Raw genomic sequence first — 19,138 nt, forward strand, 5'->3', positions numbered from 1 at the left:
CTGTAACTCTCGGGTTTATCAGATTGTTTGTTTGGTTTAAGAATAGGAATTACTATTGCTTGGCTCCAGAATTTGGGGAATTTGTGCTCAGAATACATTCTATTAAATAGCCTCAGAATATTTTCTAATGAAGACCTGCTTAGGTTTTTTAACATACTATTGTGTATTTCGTCAGGGCCAGGTGATGTGTTTTTTGATTTTTGTAAAGCAATATCTAATTCTTGAAATGTAAATTTTGTGTTGTATTGATGAAAAATGTTTGAATTAAAATCTAGAACTCTTTGTTCTTTGCGTGATTTGATAGTTAAAAATTTTTTGCAGTAGTTATTTGCACTGGAGACTTCTGCTAAATGAGTCGCCAGGCAGTTAGCCACCTCTTTGTGATCCGACAAAAGTTGACCATTTTTCTCCAGAATGGGAGCACAAGACGTATTGTAGTTGCCAGAAATTTTTTTGATTTTACCCCACACTGTCTTAGATGGGGTGGACGTCGTGATTGTGCTGACATAAGCCTGCCACGAGTTCCGCTGGCTTTTTCGTCGAATCCTCCGAGCTTCAGCACGAGCTCGTTTAAGTGAAACAAGATTTTGTGTGGTCGGATACCGACGAAAAGTGCTCCATGCTTTTCTTTGTGCCTTATGAGCCTCCTGACAATCGAAGTTCCACCAAGGCTTAGGGAATTTGATCCTACCTTTAGTGGTTCTTGGAATTGCAACGTTCGCTGCCGTCAATATTATGTCGGTTACTCGGCTTACGGCTACATCGATATCAATATCAATCACGTCTTCAGATTTAATTTCTGCCAACTGGGTAAATGCTGCCCAATCAGCTCGATCAAGGCGAAGTCGGGCTTGCTGATGCTGCTGATGGCCGCAGCGTGCAGTAGAGGTTATCTTGATCGGAAAATGGCCACTGGTGTAGAGACCACCCTCCACCTGGAAATCCCAAAGTGGCAGAAAAGAAGGTGAACATATAACGAGATCGATGGCGTGGTAAGTCTGGGTAGGAAGATGAAAATAAGTGTTTTCGCCGTTGTTAAGAATGCAAAGATCATTGTCCTCGATAAAATTCTCTATTGTTAAACCTCTACTGTTGGAGTCGGGACTCCCCCAGAGAGGATTATGGCCATTGAAATCCCCCAAGATGATGTATGGGGGAGGAAGTTGATCTACAAGTGTTTGCAATTCCACGCCTCTCAAGTCGTAAGAAGGTGGAATATAGACAGTACAAATTGTAAACAGCGAGTGAAGGTGAGCGCGCGCAGCTACTGCTTGCAGGGATGTGTTGATATTGAGCTGGCTAGACGCATAATCATTAGCGATTAGCAAAGCCACTCCTCCACAACGACGGTCACCTGACAAGCAGTCCTTGCGGTATATGTCGAAACCTTTCAACCTCGGTTTATCAGTGGGCGATAGGAATGTTTCTTGCAGACAGAATATGGCCGGTTGGTGATATTCGACAAGATCTTTGATGTCCGTGACATTATGCGAGTAACTCTGACAATTCCAAGAAAGAATGCTCAGGGCCATGGAGAAAAAAGGAAGGAGGAACGGCCGGAAGAAGAGGGAGCGGCTCATGAAGGAGGATGGTCCGTCCACCCTTCATCGTCGGATGGCGGAAGATCTTCAAATTCAACATCCTCGTCTTCCTCTTGAGGAGGAAGTAGTTGGGATTTAGTCAATTTGACTTTTTTGCTGGAAAGCAAAAAGTCCTCCTTTTTAAAATTATAATATTTTGGGGGCCTCTGTTTAGTGGCCACCCCAATTTTAGCACGCGTTTGCATAATTTTCTTTTTTTCAATTAGTTTTTTCGAATTTTGTGCGATTGGAATGTTTTCATTAACGGTAACAGATACAGTATTTGTTTTTTGTTTTTGTTGTTGATTTTGGTTAGTTTTCTTAAAGGAAGATTTTGGACTATTAGTTTGTTTATTTGATTTGGTTGTGTTTACGGTTTTGGGATTAGTTGAGGTTTCAGTTTCTGCATCTGTTTGTGTGCTTGCAGATTTAAATACCTTTTTGATGGCTGCTGCATATGAAAGGCCTGGTGTAGGTGTGCGAGATTCAACAAGTTTTCTTGCGTCTGGATAGGATATTTTTTGTGTTGTTTTAATCACCTGAATTTCTTTTTCTGAGATCCATTTTAGGCATGATCTGGAGTATGAAGGATGTTCCCCCTTGCAGTTTACGCATTTATAGGTCTTAGAACATGTATTACTATCGTGACCGGGCTCTGCACACCTGGCACAGGTGTCAGTACCACGGCACGCAATTTTCGAATGTCCAAACCGCTGGCATTTGAAACACCGGAGCGGATTTGGAATATAGGGGCGAACTGGGCAAGAGAGATAGCCAGCTTTAACACGTGGAGGGAGGACGGGTGTTATAAATGTTAGAATGATATGTTTAGTATTGATCATTTCGCCATTGCGTTTTATTGTAATCCTTTTTACTGCACTTACGTTTTGGTCCTTCATTTCCTCCAATATTTCCTCCTCGGGTGTAAAGAGAAGGTCAGGTTCTGATATTATTCCTCGGGAAAAATTAAGGGTTTTATGTTCGGTAACAGTTACAAGATAGGATCCTATTTGTTTGACAGACATAATGGATGTGGTTTGTCTTTGATGTTTTATTTCGACAAGGAGTTCACCATTACGCAATTTTTTAACTGATTGAAATTCCCCTATTTGATTAACGAGGGCTTTGTTGATGAGAAAAGGAGATACTTTTGTTAAATTTAAATTAGGATCAGAACGTTTGATAATAAAAAATTTTGCGGTGCTATTCGATTCAGTCTGACGCTCCCCACAAGGGGGAGAAGTGTTCTTTGTGTTTATATCCATAAAAAAACCAGAGAACTAGGGGGAAAAGTGGGGTCTAGCCCCTGTGTAGCCCCCCTACACAGAGGTAAGGCTGCGTACGACAGGGTTCGCCTGCTATCCCTGAAGCCTCCCGTTTGAGGCACCGACTACCCCCGGTACCACGCAGCCATAGGCACGGTTGACACACCTTGGCTTAGGGGTTTTCGTCCGCATTTGGTAAGTGTGATGAGGGAAGGAAGGGAGAAAAATCCCCTCCCGCCGATATTCTGTTTGAGCAACTGGGGGTTCACTACTCCTCCCAAGAGCTCGCCCCGAACTCACCACACCGCAAGCCCCCCCACCACGACAAGGTAAACGGACACGGGGGGGTTTGTGCATAGAAAATTAAAAAGATTAGCTCGTGCAAAAAATGCTACACAGACGAATAACCTTGAATTACAATTATTTGTATTTTTCGCTTTTAGTAAAAAAAAACATTCATCTACTCAAATATTTGGGTTCAAAACTGTTTTCTGCAATATTTGATAAATTATTCACTTAATTTATTGTAGATTTCTAAAATGTTCTTAATGAAACTGAAACATTGCTTGATATTGCCTCACTTTAAAAAATATTTATTTAATATTTCATTATATAGATTTAAAACTTCTCTATCCTAAAAAAATAGTAAATTATAAATTAGTTTTACTTCATTTTTAAAAATACATGACATTATGTAGGAGACTATGCCGATTTTTTTAGAGGGGGTCAAAATGACCCCCGCCGTATTTCTAGGTATATAAAAACTGCAATTTTTTACCTAGCGGGATATCGTCGTTATCTCGAAGGACAATTTAACGTGACTGAAGTTGCGTTTTGAGCAGTAGATGTTTATGAAGATTTTGTTAAAACAAATCAAGTAAGCTCTTTAAAGAAATCTAAAATATCTCAATATTTCAAAAAGCTGTAGTTTTTAAATTCAAAATTAATAAACATATTTCATTTTTGCAATGTTTGTTACAATTGATTATTTTACAGCATAAAAATTGATTTTTATGGATAATACAAAGTTTTGCAGTGTCCCCTTGCATTTTGAATTATCCAAGTTTGACTGTATTTGGTTCCAAATAACAACTGAATAAAGATAATCTATTGTGTAAAAGTTTTCAGAACGGATTTTTTGATTTGTCACATTAAACATAACAACCGGCCACATGGATCAGCTTCGAAGCCACATATGGCCCAAGGGTTGCAGGATGGGCACCAGACTGTTGTAAATCAATATGTAGGAGAGCATAAAAACAAATATGCAGTCATGACTTTCTCATGATCTAATACAACTTGATACTAACCATTAATCAAATATATTTAAAATCCTTCAATGTGCATTGAAAATAAATATACAAATGAATTTGAAAATATTGAAAGATGTTTTGACTTATGGCATCATGGGCATAGCGAGAAGGGGGAAGGGAGGAACAACTGCCTCTCCTTAGAAGAGAACCTCCGACTCTAACACTCTTCCCAAATGTCAAAGATAATTTAAAATTGTAATTTTAGAACTTCAATTAAGAAAATTTTCCAAGCGAAAGCCACCTAACTGCTTTTTCTAAACTTATCTGACCAAAAATAACATATGTTTTCTTTTAGGAGGAGAGGAGGACTAGAATTTCAAGTATTTTCCACTAGGGTAACAAAAAACTGCTATCTTGTTGCGCCTCTATGCTTTCCTTTCTTTAATGGAAATCTTGAATACCCCCATGGATGGTATCATAGTATATCTAGTTTTTTGATCAAAATATATTTGTTTAAGGGCAATTCTTTGAGAAACAGGACATGGGTAGCAAAAACTAAAATAGCTCGAATTTTTATCAAATTTTGGAGATTTGTAGCAAAAAGTATACACTTTTCATTTATTAGTATTTTTTTTACATTTATGGTTTTTGTAATACCAGACAGACAAGTTTAAACAGGCATCCAGAAGGGTGCAGTTTACATAAATACATATTGAGCAAACAGTTTAAGCTCATGTATAATAAAATATGCTTAATTTTTACTTGTTTGTTATCTGCTCAATACCAAAGAGATTACTTTTAGTAGAAATATTGTTAAAATTAAAAATATATATGTTCTAATTGTATTTATTAATAAATTATAATGATGGGAATTTTTAATGTAATTCCGTTACCATAATGATATTAAAGTTTTCCTTATTCTAAGAATAATGTAGTTAAAAACTAGATGTTCTGTTTTTTCTTAGTGGCACACTGAAGAAGTAAAGTGATGCAAAAAAATTTGTAATATGTTTTTAATTAGTGGTAAAATTAACGGTAACGGAATTACAAAATAGGTAACGGAATTACGGTAACGGAATTACATTGAACTTTTTTATGCATTAATTAACTCCAGGTAGTTGTAATGTCATACATGTAAACAAATTTAGTTCATTTCTTGTTGTGGTTAAGTTTTTTTGTATCTGAAATAATTATTCAGTTTCATTTGTTCTTTCAAAAATAAAAATAAAACGGACATTATAAGTTGTGCAAACATAAAACTATATTTAGTTTAATATACAACTGCTTCTTGGGAAGTAAAATAAAGAACTAAACTTTAAAAAGTTAAGCTGTTTTAATAAAAAGTTGTTGCAAAACAACTCAACTTGTTTGTTTTTGTTTTGCAATAAAAAGAACACGCATGTTTTTTTAACAAGGTGAGCTTTGCCTGGATGTTGTTCTTAGTTATACAGTGTGTTTCAATTCTAAGTAAGTTTAGTATTATATTTTGTAAATCACAATAACTTGAAAATGGCTTTAACTGCTAAGGAAAAGATGAAGAGGTACAGAGAAAAATTAAAAAGTAATCCTGAAAAAATTGAAAGAATAAAATTTAAAGACAGACAAAGAAAGAAAATGGCAAAATTGAGTATGGGTAAGAAGAAATTGGCTAGTGAAAGAGTGAAAAACAGAATGCGTGTTCAAGAGCACAGAATGAGAAAGAAAAAATCTTCAGAAAATGACACAAACAATTCCAGTTCAGCAAAAATGTCTGTGACAAATTTGATGACACCTCAGTCAATAGGAAAAGCAAAACAGCGTGTCAAGATGCATTTACCAAGATCTCCAAGGAAAAAAATTATTGTAATAAAAGAACTTGCCTCTGACGTTGGATTACTTTGTAAGCAAAGGGAGACAAAACAAACAAATACTCTTGCATTAAGTTCTGAAATCAAAAGTAAAGTAAAAATGTTTTTTCTTGAAACATCATGGGTTTGTCCTGGGAAAAAAGACTATGTAACTGTACAAAATGATAAAAAGAAAATGAAAATGCAAAAACAATTCATGCTTTCAACTTCAAAAGAAGCACATAGTATGTTCCTGCAGCAAAATAATGATGTGAAAATAAGTTTTTCAAAATTTGCAATGTTACGCCCAAAGCAAGTTTTGCTACAGCAGGATGTTCCTCACAATACTTGCTTATGTAAGTACCACGAAAATGTAAGGTTGTTATTACTTGCTTTAGAAAAAGTTTTACCTCAAGTCCCAGTATCATTCAAAGAATTTTGTTCTGTTATTACTTGCAATCAAGACAATGAAAAATGTATGTTCTCTGAATGTAACAATTGCCCTCAGCTTTCCTTTATTAAAGCCTGTGATGCTTTTGAGGAAGTCAAAGATTTGAAAATAGAATGGTATCAGTGGACAACAGATAATGCCAAAGTGCTTAAGACAGTTGAAAACGGGACTGTTGAGAACTGCTTTGCTGCATTAGAAGAACAAGTGCCAAATTTTCTCCGTCACACATACATTAAGAGGAGACAAGCAGAATCTTTCAAATTTCAGAAACTAGATGTCCAAAACAACAGCTCCAAAGTAATTATCCAGGTTGATTTTGCAGAGAATTTTACAACAATAAATGAAAATGAGATTCAATCTTCTTATTGGTCCCACAATCAAGTTACTCTGTTTACTGTTTGTGCTTGGGAAGCAGAAAATGTACACTCCTTTGTTATCGTATCCGATTATATGTCCCATGACAAATATGCAGTAATAACATTTTTAAAAATAATAATTAAGGAACTAGAAGTTAGACATAAACAACAATATGATGAGTTAGTATTTTTTTCCGATGGAGCAGCAAGTCAATTCAAGCAGAAGTACTTGCTTTGTGCTCTCACCCATCTGAAGAGAAACATCACTTGGGAGTTTTTCGCCATGAGCCATGGTAAGGGTGCTGTTGATGGGATTGTTAAAAGAACTGTGTCAACCGCAGTATTGTCCAAAGAAGAGCAAGTACAAAGTGCTGCAGATTTTTATCGTGTAGCTAAAGCAAAATGTGAAAAAATTACTGTGTTATACTGTGAAACAAAGGAAATAGAAAAAAATATGCAAGAGTATAATAAAATATGGGAAAATATTTTACCCATTCCTAATGTGCGTAATGTGCATTATGCTAAAGCTATGAGCGAAGGTGTCATGGAAATAAAAAATATGTCGCTTTCAAGTGATTATACATATCACAATTTTAATCCCAAACCTTTCTGTGAGCCGACGAGTGAACTTAATCTACCAATTTGTAATGGCCAGTGAGTCTTAGTTAAATATACGCCTGCTTCTTCAAGCAAAAAAAAGGAAACTATACATCATTACGTAGGACAAGTGATGACCACAAAATCTTCTGGGCTACTTGTAAAATTTGTAAAGCGAAATGGGGACACTTTCATCTGGCGTTCACAAGATGACTATGATAATATTCAAGAAAAAGATGTTTTGATGACAATTTCTGAACCACAAATGGATCGCAGGGGTCATTTATCCTTCACAAATGATCAGTTTGTAAAATTATACAATGTAAAGTAAAATGTAATCAATATTTATGCTGCATATTTCTCATTAAAAATAAAATTCTGAATTAAAAAGTAAAAGCTTAATAAGATGTAATTCCGTTACTGTTGATGTAATTCCGTTACTTCCATTTAAATTCCAAATAAAAATATTAACTAATGAGTATATTTTCAAAGACAAATATTTTTTATAATATCACATGTGGTCAATTGAACCACAGAAAAAATAAATAAAATCATGTTTTAAATTCACAGTAATTCAAGTTTGACTTAGCATCACTTTTAACTTTGTCTTTTTTCTGTAATTCCGTTACTAAGTATTAAAAAAATTCTAAAAAATGTATGGATTGTTTGTGAACTATTTCAAATGCAAATTTTGTTTACTGTGCATACACTTGTTATGCATGCATAGTATGATAAATTAAAAAAAATAATAACTTAGTCTAATTCCAATCAAAACTTATAAATTTGCTCTGATGTGTAATTCCGTTACCAAAGAATTGCCCTTAATATATTTTGAGACACATTAAGCATATGTTTTAATGCATTTAAGAGATTATATAGAAATTTAGAAATACTTCCAATGTCTTAGAAAATGTAACATTAAGTATGCAAACTTAATAAAGTACCTCTGTTATTTTATGCAAAATTTTTTTTTGAAAAAATCTATTTCTTTGCACCTTTAAGAATATTGTCCAAAAATTGATCTTACTTCATATGCAGCAGAAACTTCTTGAAATTTTTTTGCAGCTTCTGGATCATTCTTATTGGTATCCGGATGATATTTCTTAGCAAGCTATATTTTTAAAAATATAAATTAGTTAATAATGTGATCATTGTTCTTGAATAAGTCTCAATATCAAAATTTAGGAATCTTATAAAAGAAAACCATTTCACGAAAAAACATTTTTATTGATATAAAAATAAAAAAAATACTAACATACTAATACTAAGACAGCCTAAAAATACTACTACCAGCTCTGATACAATGAAACAAGAGATTGCAATACCAGACCAAAAATGCAATACCGGTATTGTTTTTTTTAACGTCATACTGGTATCAGAAATTTCCCCAAAAAACATTCAAAAGTATAATGTTTTGTTTCCATATTTTATGCAAAAGGTGCATTATTTTATTTTATTTTTTTGAACAAATACAATATGAAGGAATAAATAACATAATAAAAAATTTTAATAGCACAAAACATAATGCATCTATTTAATGGTCACTGAGCGTAAAACTCATTTTAGTGAACAAATTTCCTGCAATTGAAAATATTCACTGTTACAGTGAAGAAGGATGCCATATTGTTTTTTGTTAGCCAAAAGTAAGTATTTTTCTTCTGACATTTATGCTTATATTATCTATTGTTTTTAAATGAATGTATTGAGTGTGTGTTTGTGAATATTATGACATTTGTAGAATAAGGGACAGTGACTATTTTCAATGTAATATCATTAGTGTCGTAACTCTAAAGTATATTTTGCCAAAAGTAGGATTGGGGGCGGTTGAAACATTTTTTGAGGGTACAGTTGAAACAAAATATATATTGTTGTTTATATTTTGTAGATGCCGAGAGTTCAGATGAGGAAAACTTCCAGAGGGGAAATGACTCTATGAGCTATAGGAATGCATATGAGGAGGTAAAAGCTGGAGATTCACTACGAAAAGCGGCAGACAAGCATGGTATAAACCACTGTTCCCTGTTAAGATACATTCGGATGTGAGATGCATCCGGCAAAGACAACGGTATGGGGTGTAAAGCACATAATTGTGTTTTTAATGAAGATTGGGAGCGAGAATTATCAAAATATTTGATTCAATGTGCTGATATTTATTTCGGACTATCTAAGAAAGAGGTGAGAAAATTAGATTATGAACTTACCATTAAGTATAATTTATCATGGCCGCGAACTTGGGAAGACAACGGAATGGCTGGTGAGGAATAGTTTCAGATGTTTTTGAGAAGAAATCCTGAACTGTCCGTACACACCGTACAAGCTACAAGCTTGTCAAGGGCGACAAGTTTTAATAATTTGTCCATTGTCATGAACCGTTACAAATTTGAGCCCCAAAATATAAGTAACGCAGATGAAACCGGCATTACCGCAGTACAAAAGCCTGATAGAGTTATAGCTAGACGTGATGCTTGTCAAGTTGCTCAGCTGAAAGGGGTAATTTCGTGACTGTAACCTTCGCAGCAAATGCTATTGGAAATGTTTTCCCACCATTTTTTGTATTCCCAAGAGTACAATACCATTTTATTAGAGATCGGCCAATAGGGTCTGCTGGAACCACAAATCCCTCAGGATGGATGCAAGATGAATCATTCTTGCATTTTCTAGAACTCTTTCAAAAGCATTCTAAGGCTTCTCTGTCACACAAAGTGTTACTCATACTAGATAATCACTCCTCACACATTCATACAAACTAATTGGACTATTTCAAGAACAATGGAATTGTCTTACTATCCTTTCCACCTCATTGTTCTCACAGGCTCCAGCCACTCGATCGATCTGCCTATGGCCCTTTAAAGAAAGCTGTAAATTTGACGTGTGATGCATGGATGAGAAGTCATCCAGGAAAAACCATATCAATTTATGACATACCAGGAATTGTATCTTCTGCTATGCCTCTCGTTTTGACATCTTCCAACATTCAAGCCGGCTTTCACAAAACGGGAATTTACCCCTATAACCGTAACCTGTTTACCAAGATCGATTTTGCTCCTGCATTTGTAACAGATAGACCTAATCCGGAAAATACAACTGAGAGAACAGATAGATCCAATACAGAAAATACTGTTGAATCTGCAGTTGTTCCTATATTTAATGATTATCCAACTGAAGATAAAACGCCACAATGACCATGTCGTTTCTATTCCTAATGCAGTAAGGCCATTACTAAAAACACCTCCAAGGAAACGTAATAAAGGGCCGAAAACTAAAACATCAACTATATGTACTGATACACCAGAGAAAAAAGAGATAAGAAAAGAGCATGAAGCAAAATTTTAACTTACCAAAGCTAAGCAAATTAAGAATAGATTAAATAGAGAAAAGGAAAAAAATACTGAACAGCAATTGTCATCGGAAGAGTCAGAAGAGGAAGAATGCTACTGTATTGTTTGCTTATCACCAAAGTCAGAGAGCAGATCCAGAAAAAAATGAATTCAATGTACCTCGTGCAAACAGTGGGTTTCTACAGCTTTAAACTACGACGCTACAAAAGCAGGTCTAAACATTATGATTTTCTGTTTTTTTTTAAATTTAGCATGAAAACTAAATCAGTAAGTTCAGAAAATCAAACTTCTACACGTGTGCTGCTGGTCTCTGCACAACAAGCATCACTCTTCCAAAGTTGCATGGTGTAAAGATGGATCAGTTTTTAGATCGTGACGTTGATCCAGTCATTGAATTTTCAGCAAAAAACGGAAAAACTGCCAAAAATTCCGTGAAGAATATATATATATATATTTTTTTTTTTTATATTAATATTTTCTGTATCATATTTGAAATTTGTTAAGTGTTGTTTTTGTTCTTTATACTGTTGACAATTCATCACTATTAAAATCTGCAGCATCGACCCCCCCCCCCCCCCCCGCAAAATGTAGCGAGGATTTTGTATTTTCAAAAGTTGGCAGCTCTGAGTATACCAAAGGCATAGATAATACCATTATAAAAATCGTAAAAAAAAATTTTAAACCAACCATAAAGTGTGAAATTTTTTCAAATATAAAGTCACATATGAAAATAGCCCAAAATGAGAAGGAGAAACGAATGTTTAACCACATAGTTTCCTCTAAAATCAAAAAGAAATATAGAATGATAGGGCAACTGAAAAATATTGTCTCTTATAAAGAAATTCAACAGGGTACCATGATGAAAAGTATCCACTTTAAACATTGTTGCAAAGCTCAGGAAAGTAATCTTGTGTTGCAAAACTCAGTGCAAAAATTTTTGGAAGAAGATATAAACAGCTGCCTGCATCTGGAGCAAAAGACTGCATAACCAGAAACAAAGTAAAACACCAAAAAAGATACCAAACCTAAGAAACACAATAAATAATCAATATAAAAAGTATCTTCAAAATCATTTTTAAAAAAATCAGCTATTCAATGTTTTGCAAGCTCTAGCCCTTCTGGATAGTCCAATCAAAAGCAACCAGTCGAGACACTTGCTTATGCACAAAGTGTGCAAACTTTGAATTTCTAATCAAGAAATTAAATTTCCATCACCTAGTTAAAGAAAAGCAAGCAGAACAGTTGTGTGTTGAAGTCTGCTGCAATGAGAAAAATAAGGATTGTATGGAAGGGAACTGTAAAAGATGTGAAAAGAAAATTCTCCCTATAACGATGAATGGAATAGGAACTTCGTTAAAAGAAAATGATACGACATTTTATTTCTAGTGGATGGCAAAAAAAGAAACCATATAAGATACGAGGCTTGTCCGTAAAATAAGTTCCACGGGCTGCCGCTGGTGCTAGGATCGTTTCTATGCGCGGCCACGCAACAGAGGCAGGTTATTTGGTTTCCCCACTCCAATTCCTCACCAAGCCAGCGTCGCTGCGACATTTAGTCTTGGCTCAGCAGCCATCAGCGATGGAGCTTCCTCTTGCGTCTCCCGCCAGCTGCGAGTTGCGGTCTGTTATTCGTTTCTTGGCCGCTAAGAAGAAATCGGCGAAGGAAATTCACGAAGAACTTTGTCAAGTGTATGGAGAAGAGTGTATGAGCTCTGGGATGGTGCGCAGATGGGTCAGGGACTTTAAAAATGGCCGAACAGACGTCCACGACGAAGACCGTGCAGGGCAGCCATTGGTTTCCGACGAAACAATTGCCAAAGTCAAAGCGGCAATGCTTGAAGATCAACGAATTACAGTTCGGGAGCTGTGCGAAAAGATTCCGGAGGTCAGCAAAACCCCAATTGACAAAATGGGGACCAAAAATGCTCACTGCAGACCACCAGCGGCAGCGGGTTGAAATGGCCCAAGAATTTTTCGCTTTTCACGGAACAACCGAAGAGGTAATAGTATATTCACCCTATATTATTTTTTTCTCGTTGTTTACTACTTAAAGATTTGTGTAAGAATTGAGTGTTTACTTACGGCATTCGGCCGCATGTTATATCTGTAGGCATCCTGTAAACATCATCCATCAAAGTTAAAGTTCGAATACGTACTTCCATGTTTTTGCCACTTGGTGGCACCCTCGTCACGATCTCTCGTGAGCGAGAAAGTTGTAGAAAGTTCCAGAAGCTGTTACATCGATCATACTTGGTACACGTGGACCAATGAGCGTTGAGCACGTCGTTTTGAACTTCTGTTCTTAAGGGTGAATCGCCGTTACGTTCTGTGCAATCGGGCAATTGATCTTTGTCCAAGTATGTGATCTGTTAGCCATTGGAGCCATGTGAAGGCTTGTTTACAACCAGTTTGGAAGATAGTATCAACGTGAGTAGGGCAAGGAAGGATAGTAGAATGTTCAGCCTACCTCCAAGTTGTAAGATGCTTAGTTGAATTTCTCCAAGTTGGTAATATAAGATTTGAATTTCATCTAGTCATTTTTGCTCACTACTTGAAAGTTTTTACTCATGGTTGTAAACAAGATTAGTATTAGGCAGCAGACGTAGGGTATGATATAGTGCAATATATAAATATTTTTCCTGCTATTTTAGTTAGTGCAATAGTCGAAATACCCAATGGCCCAGTTCATTGTTTATTCTAACAAATGTTTTTAATGTTTTATTTACATAACATTTTTGCCTCAATAAAGGCTTTTGTTGTCTTACATAATTGATTCTTTCTTGCAACTTTTGGCACAATTACACCCACAATACGTGAGTATTCTTTAACATTGCAACAAGAGGAACTACAGGACTCTATTGTTACTGGTGACGAGACCTGGGTACACTACACCACACCGGAAACAAAGGAGCAATCGAAACAGTGGAAGCACCCTTCTTCGCCAAAAACAAGGAAGTTCCTGTCTGCAACAACTGTCAACAAATCCTGTCTGCTGGGAAAATCATGGCTAGTGTTTTTTGGGATCGAAAGGGCATATTGTTGTGTGAGTTTGCCTCGCGGGACAACAATCAGTGCTGACCTTGAAAAATCTTAGTCGTGCAATTCAGAACAAGAGAAAAGGAATGCTGACAAAAGGAGTGCGTTTTCACCATGACAACGCCCGATCGCACACCGCCAATTGCACCACAGCCCTCCTCGAAAGATTTGCATGGGAAATGGTGTCTCACCCACCCTACAGCCCAGACTTAGCACCAAGTGACTTCCATCTCTTCCCCAGAAAAGAAAACCCCCCTTTGAAGAAAAACCTTGGCGGAACCTAATTCCAGTCAGATGAAGAGGTACAAAACGCATAGGTGGATTTAAGGGGTGGCGAGAGAGGGGGGGGGGCAATGTCCCCCAGCCTTGGAAAGACTTTATACATAGTAACAACGCACCTCCCAAAATCTTAAAAGAAAATATCATGAATTTTTTTTCTTTTTTTGAATAGTTCAAAAGTGAAAATGAAGGGAATAGCGAATGTCCTTTTCTGATGGGGGGGGGGGGGGCAGCGTACACTGTATTATATGTAGTAAAGCTGTCACTTGGGTTGCTTAAATGTGTTAAAAATCACTATTTTGAACTGAAAACGATTAGGGCAAGTACTATATAAGTGAAAATATCGACTGATCGAGCATGGGTTCAGCTGTAATACTGAAAAAGAATCGACAATTATTTCAAATTAGAAGCTAAAACAGAGATTAAAAAAAAAAAAACATTTACCTACAAACTAAACAAGCTATAGCTAAGGGCAGCCACTTTGTTGAAGGCCCTCATCTCACAAAAATTTCATGATTTGTTCCCCCCTCCAAAAAAAGAAAGAAAATTTCTTGAAAAAATATATATTATTTTAAAGTGCTTGAAAATTAGGACAAGTGTGGATATAAACCATAAGTTTTTAAATTTATAACAAATGGGACGGGGGTGGGGGAGAAATGCCGAAATGTGTCAAATTCAGTTCTTTGCGATATCCTGCAGCAAAAATGTAAAAATCATGGTTCTCACGTTTCTGTAACATATTACTTGAGATAATTTTTCGTCTCACATCTTTCATATCTTGCTGTTTATTTAATCCTGAATGCTGTATTTTGCAAACTCTTTTGTATTGCTTGCTTTTATCTTACTTCTTCTGCATATTGTTAGTCTGGCTAGCCTGAAGAAAAAAATTACAGTACTTCTATTTTCTGCACTACTTGTAATTGAAAAAAAAGGTGGTGTATTGAGAAATTTATAGTTTTTTATCTTTTAAACTTAAAATAGTTGCTCTTACAAAGTTAGAACAATACTGCAAAATTAAACAGTCTAGTACTAAATTTCAGAGACTGGAAAGGGCAAATGAAGTGCCTTAAATAATCATAATTGTTCTTGGGTCCTTGAAAAGAATTACATCAGTTTTTAGAATTCCTAAGCAAAGTGTAATTCAATTTTATTTATTATCAAGCGTATAAATTATTAATCATCCAAATGAGCAGCACGTTACCTTGTTACCTATTTTCGAAATCTGTACACCATTTCTTTTAAAGCATTTTCTACTATTGATCATTTCGTATTTAATTCATTGTTGTATTTGTGGGCGGGTTGGAGGCGTGATCAAGAACTTATTGAATTGAGCCGACAGCCGGTGTAAGCAAATATCAATGCATAATCATTTGTTCTCAATTGCTTTTTCTCTCCGAGTACTGCTGTCATTGATTTGTCAGCTCAAAAACAATTTTTACTGGGTATCATCGTAATTTGCAAAAGAGTATGTTTGCCCCTTTTTTCCAGAGATTTTTCTAAGTTCCAATCACCCCTTATAAGCCTTCAAAATGCAGAGTTTTAAATCTATTTTACAAAAATTTCCCTGGACCCTCTAAAATTCGAGATCTTATACCCCACTTACCATTTTCCCTCTTAAGTTCAATTCAAAAGGACAGCAAGCAACACGAAACACACAAAAAAAGTAAGGCATGACCTTATGTATCACAGGAAAAGAAAATAACATGGAAGGGGAGGCTTTAATGGCCTCTTTTGCCACCACAAAAGTTGTCTGGACAACAAAAAGAGGCCAACAACCTGAAATAATTTTGGACCGTAATAAGTCTAAATCCAGCCTTGATTACAACTTATGTTGCTCAAAAAAAAAAAAAAAAAATCCTGCGCCCCCCCCCCCCCCCCCCAAGAACTCAATCCTAAATCTGCCTATGACAGAACGCGGTTGTTAGTTTTCTACACAGACAGGTGGCAGAGTTCTATGATTCTGGTTTGAAGAAGTGGGTGTCTCAAATGCAGAAGTGCATAGAACGCAACGGCAATTATGTAGAAAAATAAAAGTAAGACTGAACTTTCCAAAAATGTTCTTTTCTTTGCAATTAAACCAGTTTTTTGATGTGAAAAAAATTCATGGAACTTATTTCACGGACACGCCTCGTAAAAATGGCGAAGACAAAGTAATTAGAATTACAACAAAATAAAAAATTGGTTGTACAGTAAAAGAATTAATCAACAAGGCACACACTGAAATTGGGCTTTTTTTGAAGCATGTCCATATTATGAGACATCAATTTGGTGCTCTGAAATAACTGAAAAGATCTCTTCGTAAAAATGAAGTGGTGGTTTTAGTGGACTTTTCGCAAATTTATACTTGCAAATTTGGTTTGGAAATTTAGAGCATGCACTTTGGTGCAAATAAGTCCCAAGTAACTTTACACACAAGGGTACTATACCACAATAGTAGACAGTACTGTGATTATGATGCATCGAAGAATGAACAGTATGTTCAAAATTGAACGGAATATTGTTCAAATCAAAAAGATATTTTCTATACATTTTTTCCATCAAAAGTGTTTTCCTACACAGTTTGTTTGAAGCAAACTCGCCTCTAAGTTTGGAATTGCCTTGAATTTCTGCATAGGTGCTAATGTTAAGGTTTTTTGAACTGTTAAAAATTGAACAAAAAATAGTTCAAACAAAGAAGTGAAATAAAGGAATAAGGTGTCCATGCTGAGATCTTTCGAACAAAAATAAATTGTTTGAATCAGACTATTCACTCAAAAGTTATTGGGGGGGGGGGAAGGGTAGACAGACCCCGACCGGAAAACATTTTTTTCCATATCAATACCATACTTGCCAATTTTTAATTTTTCGATATTTATTTGATTTTTTTTTTTCGACTTTTTTTTGTTTTTTGCGATACTTTCAAGATGCATTAAGCCTTCTTTCATGCTTTTTTCTTCTTTCTCTAACTTTTACTGGGAAAGTAGGCTAAAAATTGGGTGGTCATGAAATTTTAGACAGTAATAATTCACCAGTCTGGAAATGTAAGGAAGGGGGGAACTATAATCAAAAGGGAAAAAATAAAGCTTATCCTTTGACGTCAAAAAACTTGGCAAAAAAAAAAGATCACCTAGTTTTTCAGTTATTCATTAAAATGAATGCTTCCACAAATTTGTCTAAAATCTAAATTAAAAAATACTAGTTTCAAAAATGCTTAAACTTCTCCAGAAAATTGATGTTAATCAAAATTATTTACTTTTATATGTAATCTAAACACTTAGAACTATGTATAACAATAAGTTTCATAGTATATTTCAAGCGAAGGAATGGATCAGAAGTTTTGCTATCGACCAAAGTAAATACTGCAACGGAAGGCTTTTGAAAACCTATTTTCTGTAATAGACATTATCAGACGTAGTAAAGCATAAAAACACATGTAAAAACTCAAGAAACAGAGAAACATTAAATGATTTTTTAGATTCAATTTTAAAATATTACATTTGAGATTTTGAAATGCTAGTCTTCAATAAGAACTAATTTTATCAAATCTCAATGTTATCACTCCTATAATTTTGTTGGGACACAGAACACATATACACTCATGTCCAAAATTATCTTTAAATATACATAATTAATTATATTCAATGAAATGTCCAACCAATGTAATTTATTTTTGCAGAAAGTTTGTGAAAAACAAGCCAAACTAGCATTATCCAATCAAAAGTTATCAAACGAGTCTGTTATATGCAAATGTCGGCTAACGTCATCCGATACGTAATTAAGCGCTTTGCGTAAAACAAATTCACTTAGTGAATCTCTGTAATATAATGCTTGATTTCAGGGTGTAAGGGCTCAAATCAGTTTTCTGTGGCTTCGAAGTATTATTAGAAAGAATCTATAAAGTGGCGACTCATCGGCTGTTAGAAACGGGGCAGCCTATCATAGAAGTAGCCAAATGTCTGAACATTTCATGGCAGACAGTCTCTACGTTATGGAAACAGTTTGAAAACAAGGGAACTGTTGTCCAGGGCCTGATTACCGAATAGGCCAACTAGGCCGCAGCCTAGGGCCCCCGATTTCTGGGGGCCCCCAAATGGCAAAACCTATTTAAGTTCTAATAAAAAAGTGAAAAAATACTATCTTAACTACAAAAAATGAAACAATCTGAGCCATCCTCTTATGTATCACACAAGCAAAAAGGTGCAAGCGTTTCAGTTCCATGGACATGACGTCACGGAAAGTTCAACTTCTGTACGCTCATATGCGCTCGCTCTGTATCTCCCTCTAATGTTTACTTCGAACATATTTTTATTCATGTGGCAACAGTAAGAAAGAAAAAAGAAAACAACAACGTGACTGCAGAGCATGAACAGCTTTTGATAGTAGTATTTTGAAATCTTATTATCCTTGTGGAAAATTTGATTAAAATGTCTTCCCGTAAATATTTATCTGGCTATCAGAAACTATCGAAGAAAAAAATTATGAGCAAAATGCTAAAAAAATGCAAGATAGCATACGCCAATTTTTAAGGCCTGGTAATGAAAATACCAAAATTGAAAATGAAGTTTGTAGTTCTGATGAAGAGCGAATTACTATTGCTCAAAATTCAAACTTTGAAGATCTTGATATAGGACAGGAGAAAGATAAAGAAGTAAATTGCAAAGAATCCCAGGAAAAATATACATCAAGAGAAGATAAAGATGCTAGTGCTTTAGTTGCTCAACCCTATTCAGATGATCCAGCGCTTTGGCCTGAAATTATAATAGATGAAATGCGAGACGTATATGCCACAAAAAAACCAAATCAAAATATTTCTGAAATCCACAATTCAAAAAGACTTTGTTCTGATAAAAGTCGCGTTTTGACGGAGCATAATTTTTTCAGATTTAATAAAAACAACAACGAAAAAGTTAGCAGGGATTTGCTCATATATTCCCCATCAAAGGCGGCTGTATTTTGTTATGCCTGCAAACTTTTTTCAGCAAGCAAACAAGCACTTTGTGCTGAAGGCTTTTCCGATTGGAAAAATATAGCCGTGAGACTGAGAACCATGAAAACTCTCAAACACACAGAGATAGTGTGTGTTTGTTGTCTGTTCGTGCAGTTTCTTCATGCCGAATTGACAAACAGATGATTTATGAGCAGGAGAAAGAATGCTCATATTGGCGGAATGTGCTCGTT

The 19,138-nt window shown here is 35.4% G+C and overlaps 1 protein-coding gene across 1 annotated transcript in view; it reads right to left on the reverse strand.

Annotated features, from left to right (window-relative positions):
• LOC129229374 (protein tumorous imaginal discs, mitochondrial-like) overlaps window positions 1-19,138 on the reverse strand; it is a 100,599-nt gene that overhangs the window by 48,062 nt on the left and 33,399 nt on the right. The window contains exon 3 of the mRNA XM_054863666.1: window positions 8,356-8,439. Within this exon, the coding sequence (XP_054719641.1) occupies window positions 8,356-8,439 (84 nt within the window). The remainder of the gene's footprint in view (window positions 1-8,355; window positions 8,440-19,138) is intronic.

Source organism: Uloborus diversus, chromosome 9, assembly GCF_026930045.1.
Source record: "Uloborus diversus isolate 005 chromosome 9, Udiv.v.3.1, whole genome shotgun sequence".
NCBI classification, from domain to species: domain Eukaryota; kingdom Metazoa; phylum Arthropoda; class Arachnida; order Araneae; family Uloboridae; genus Uloborus; species Uloborus diversus.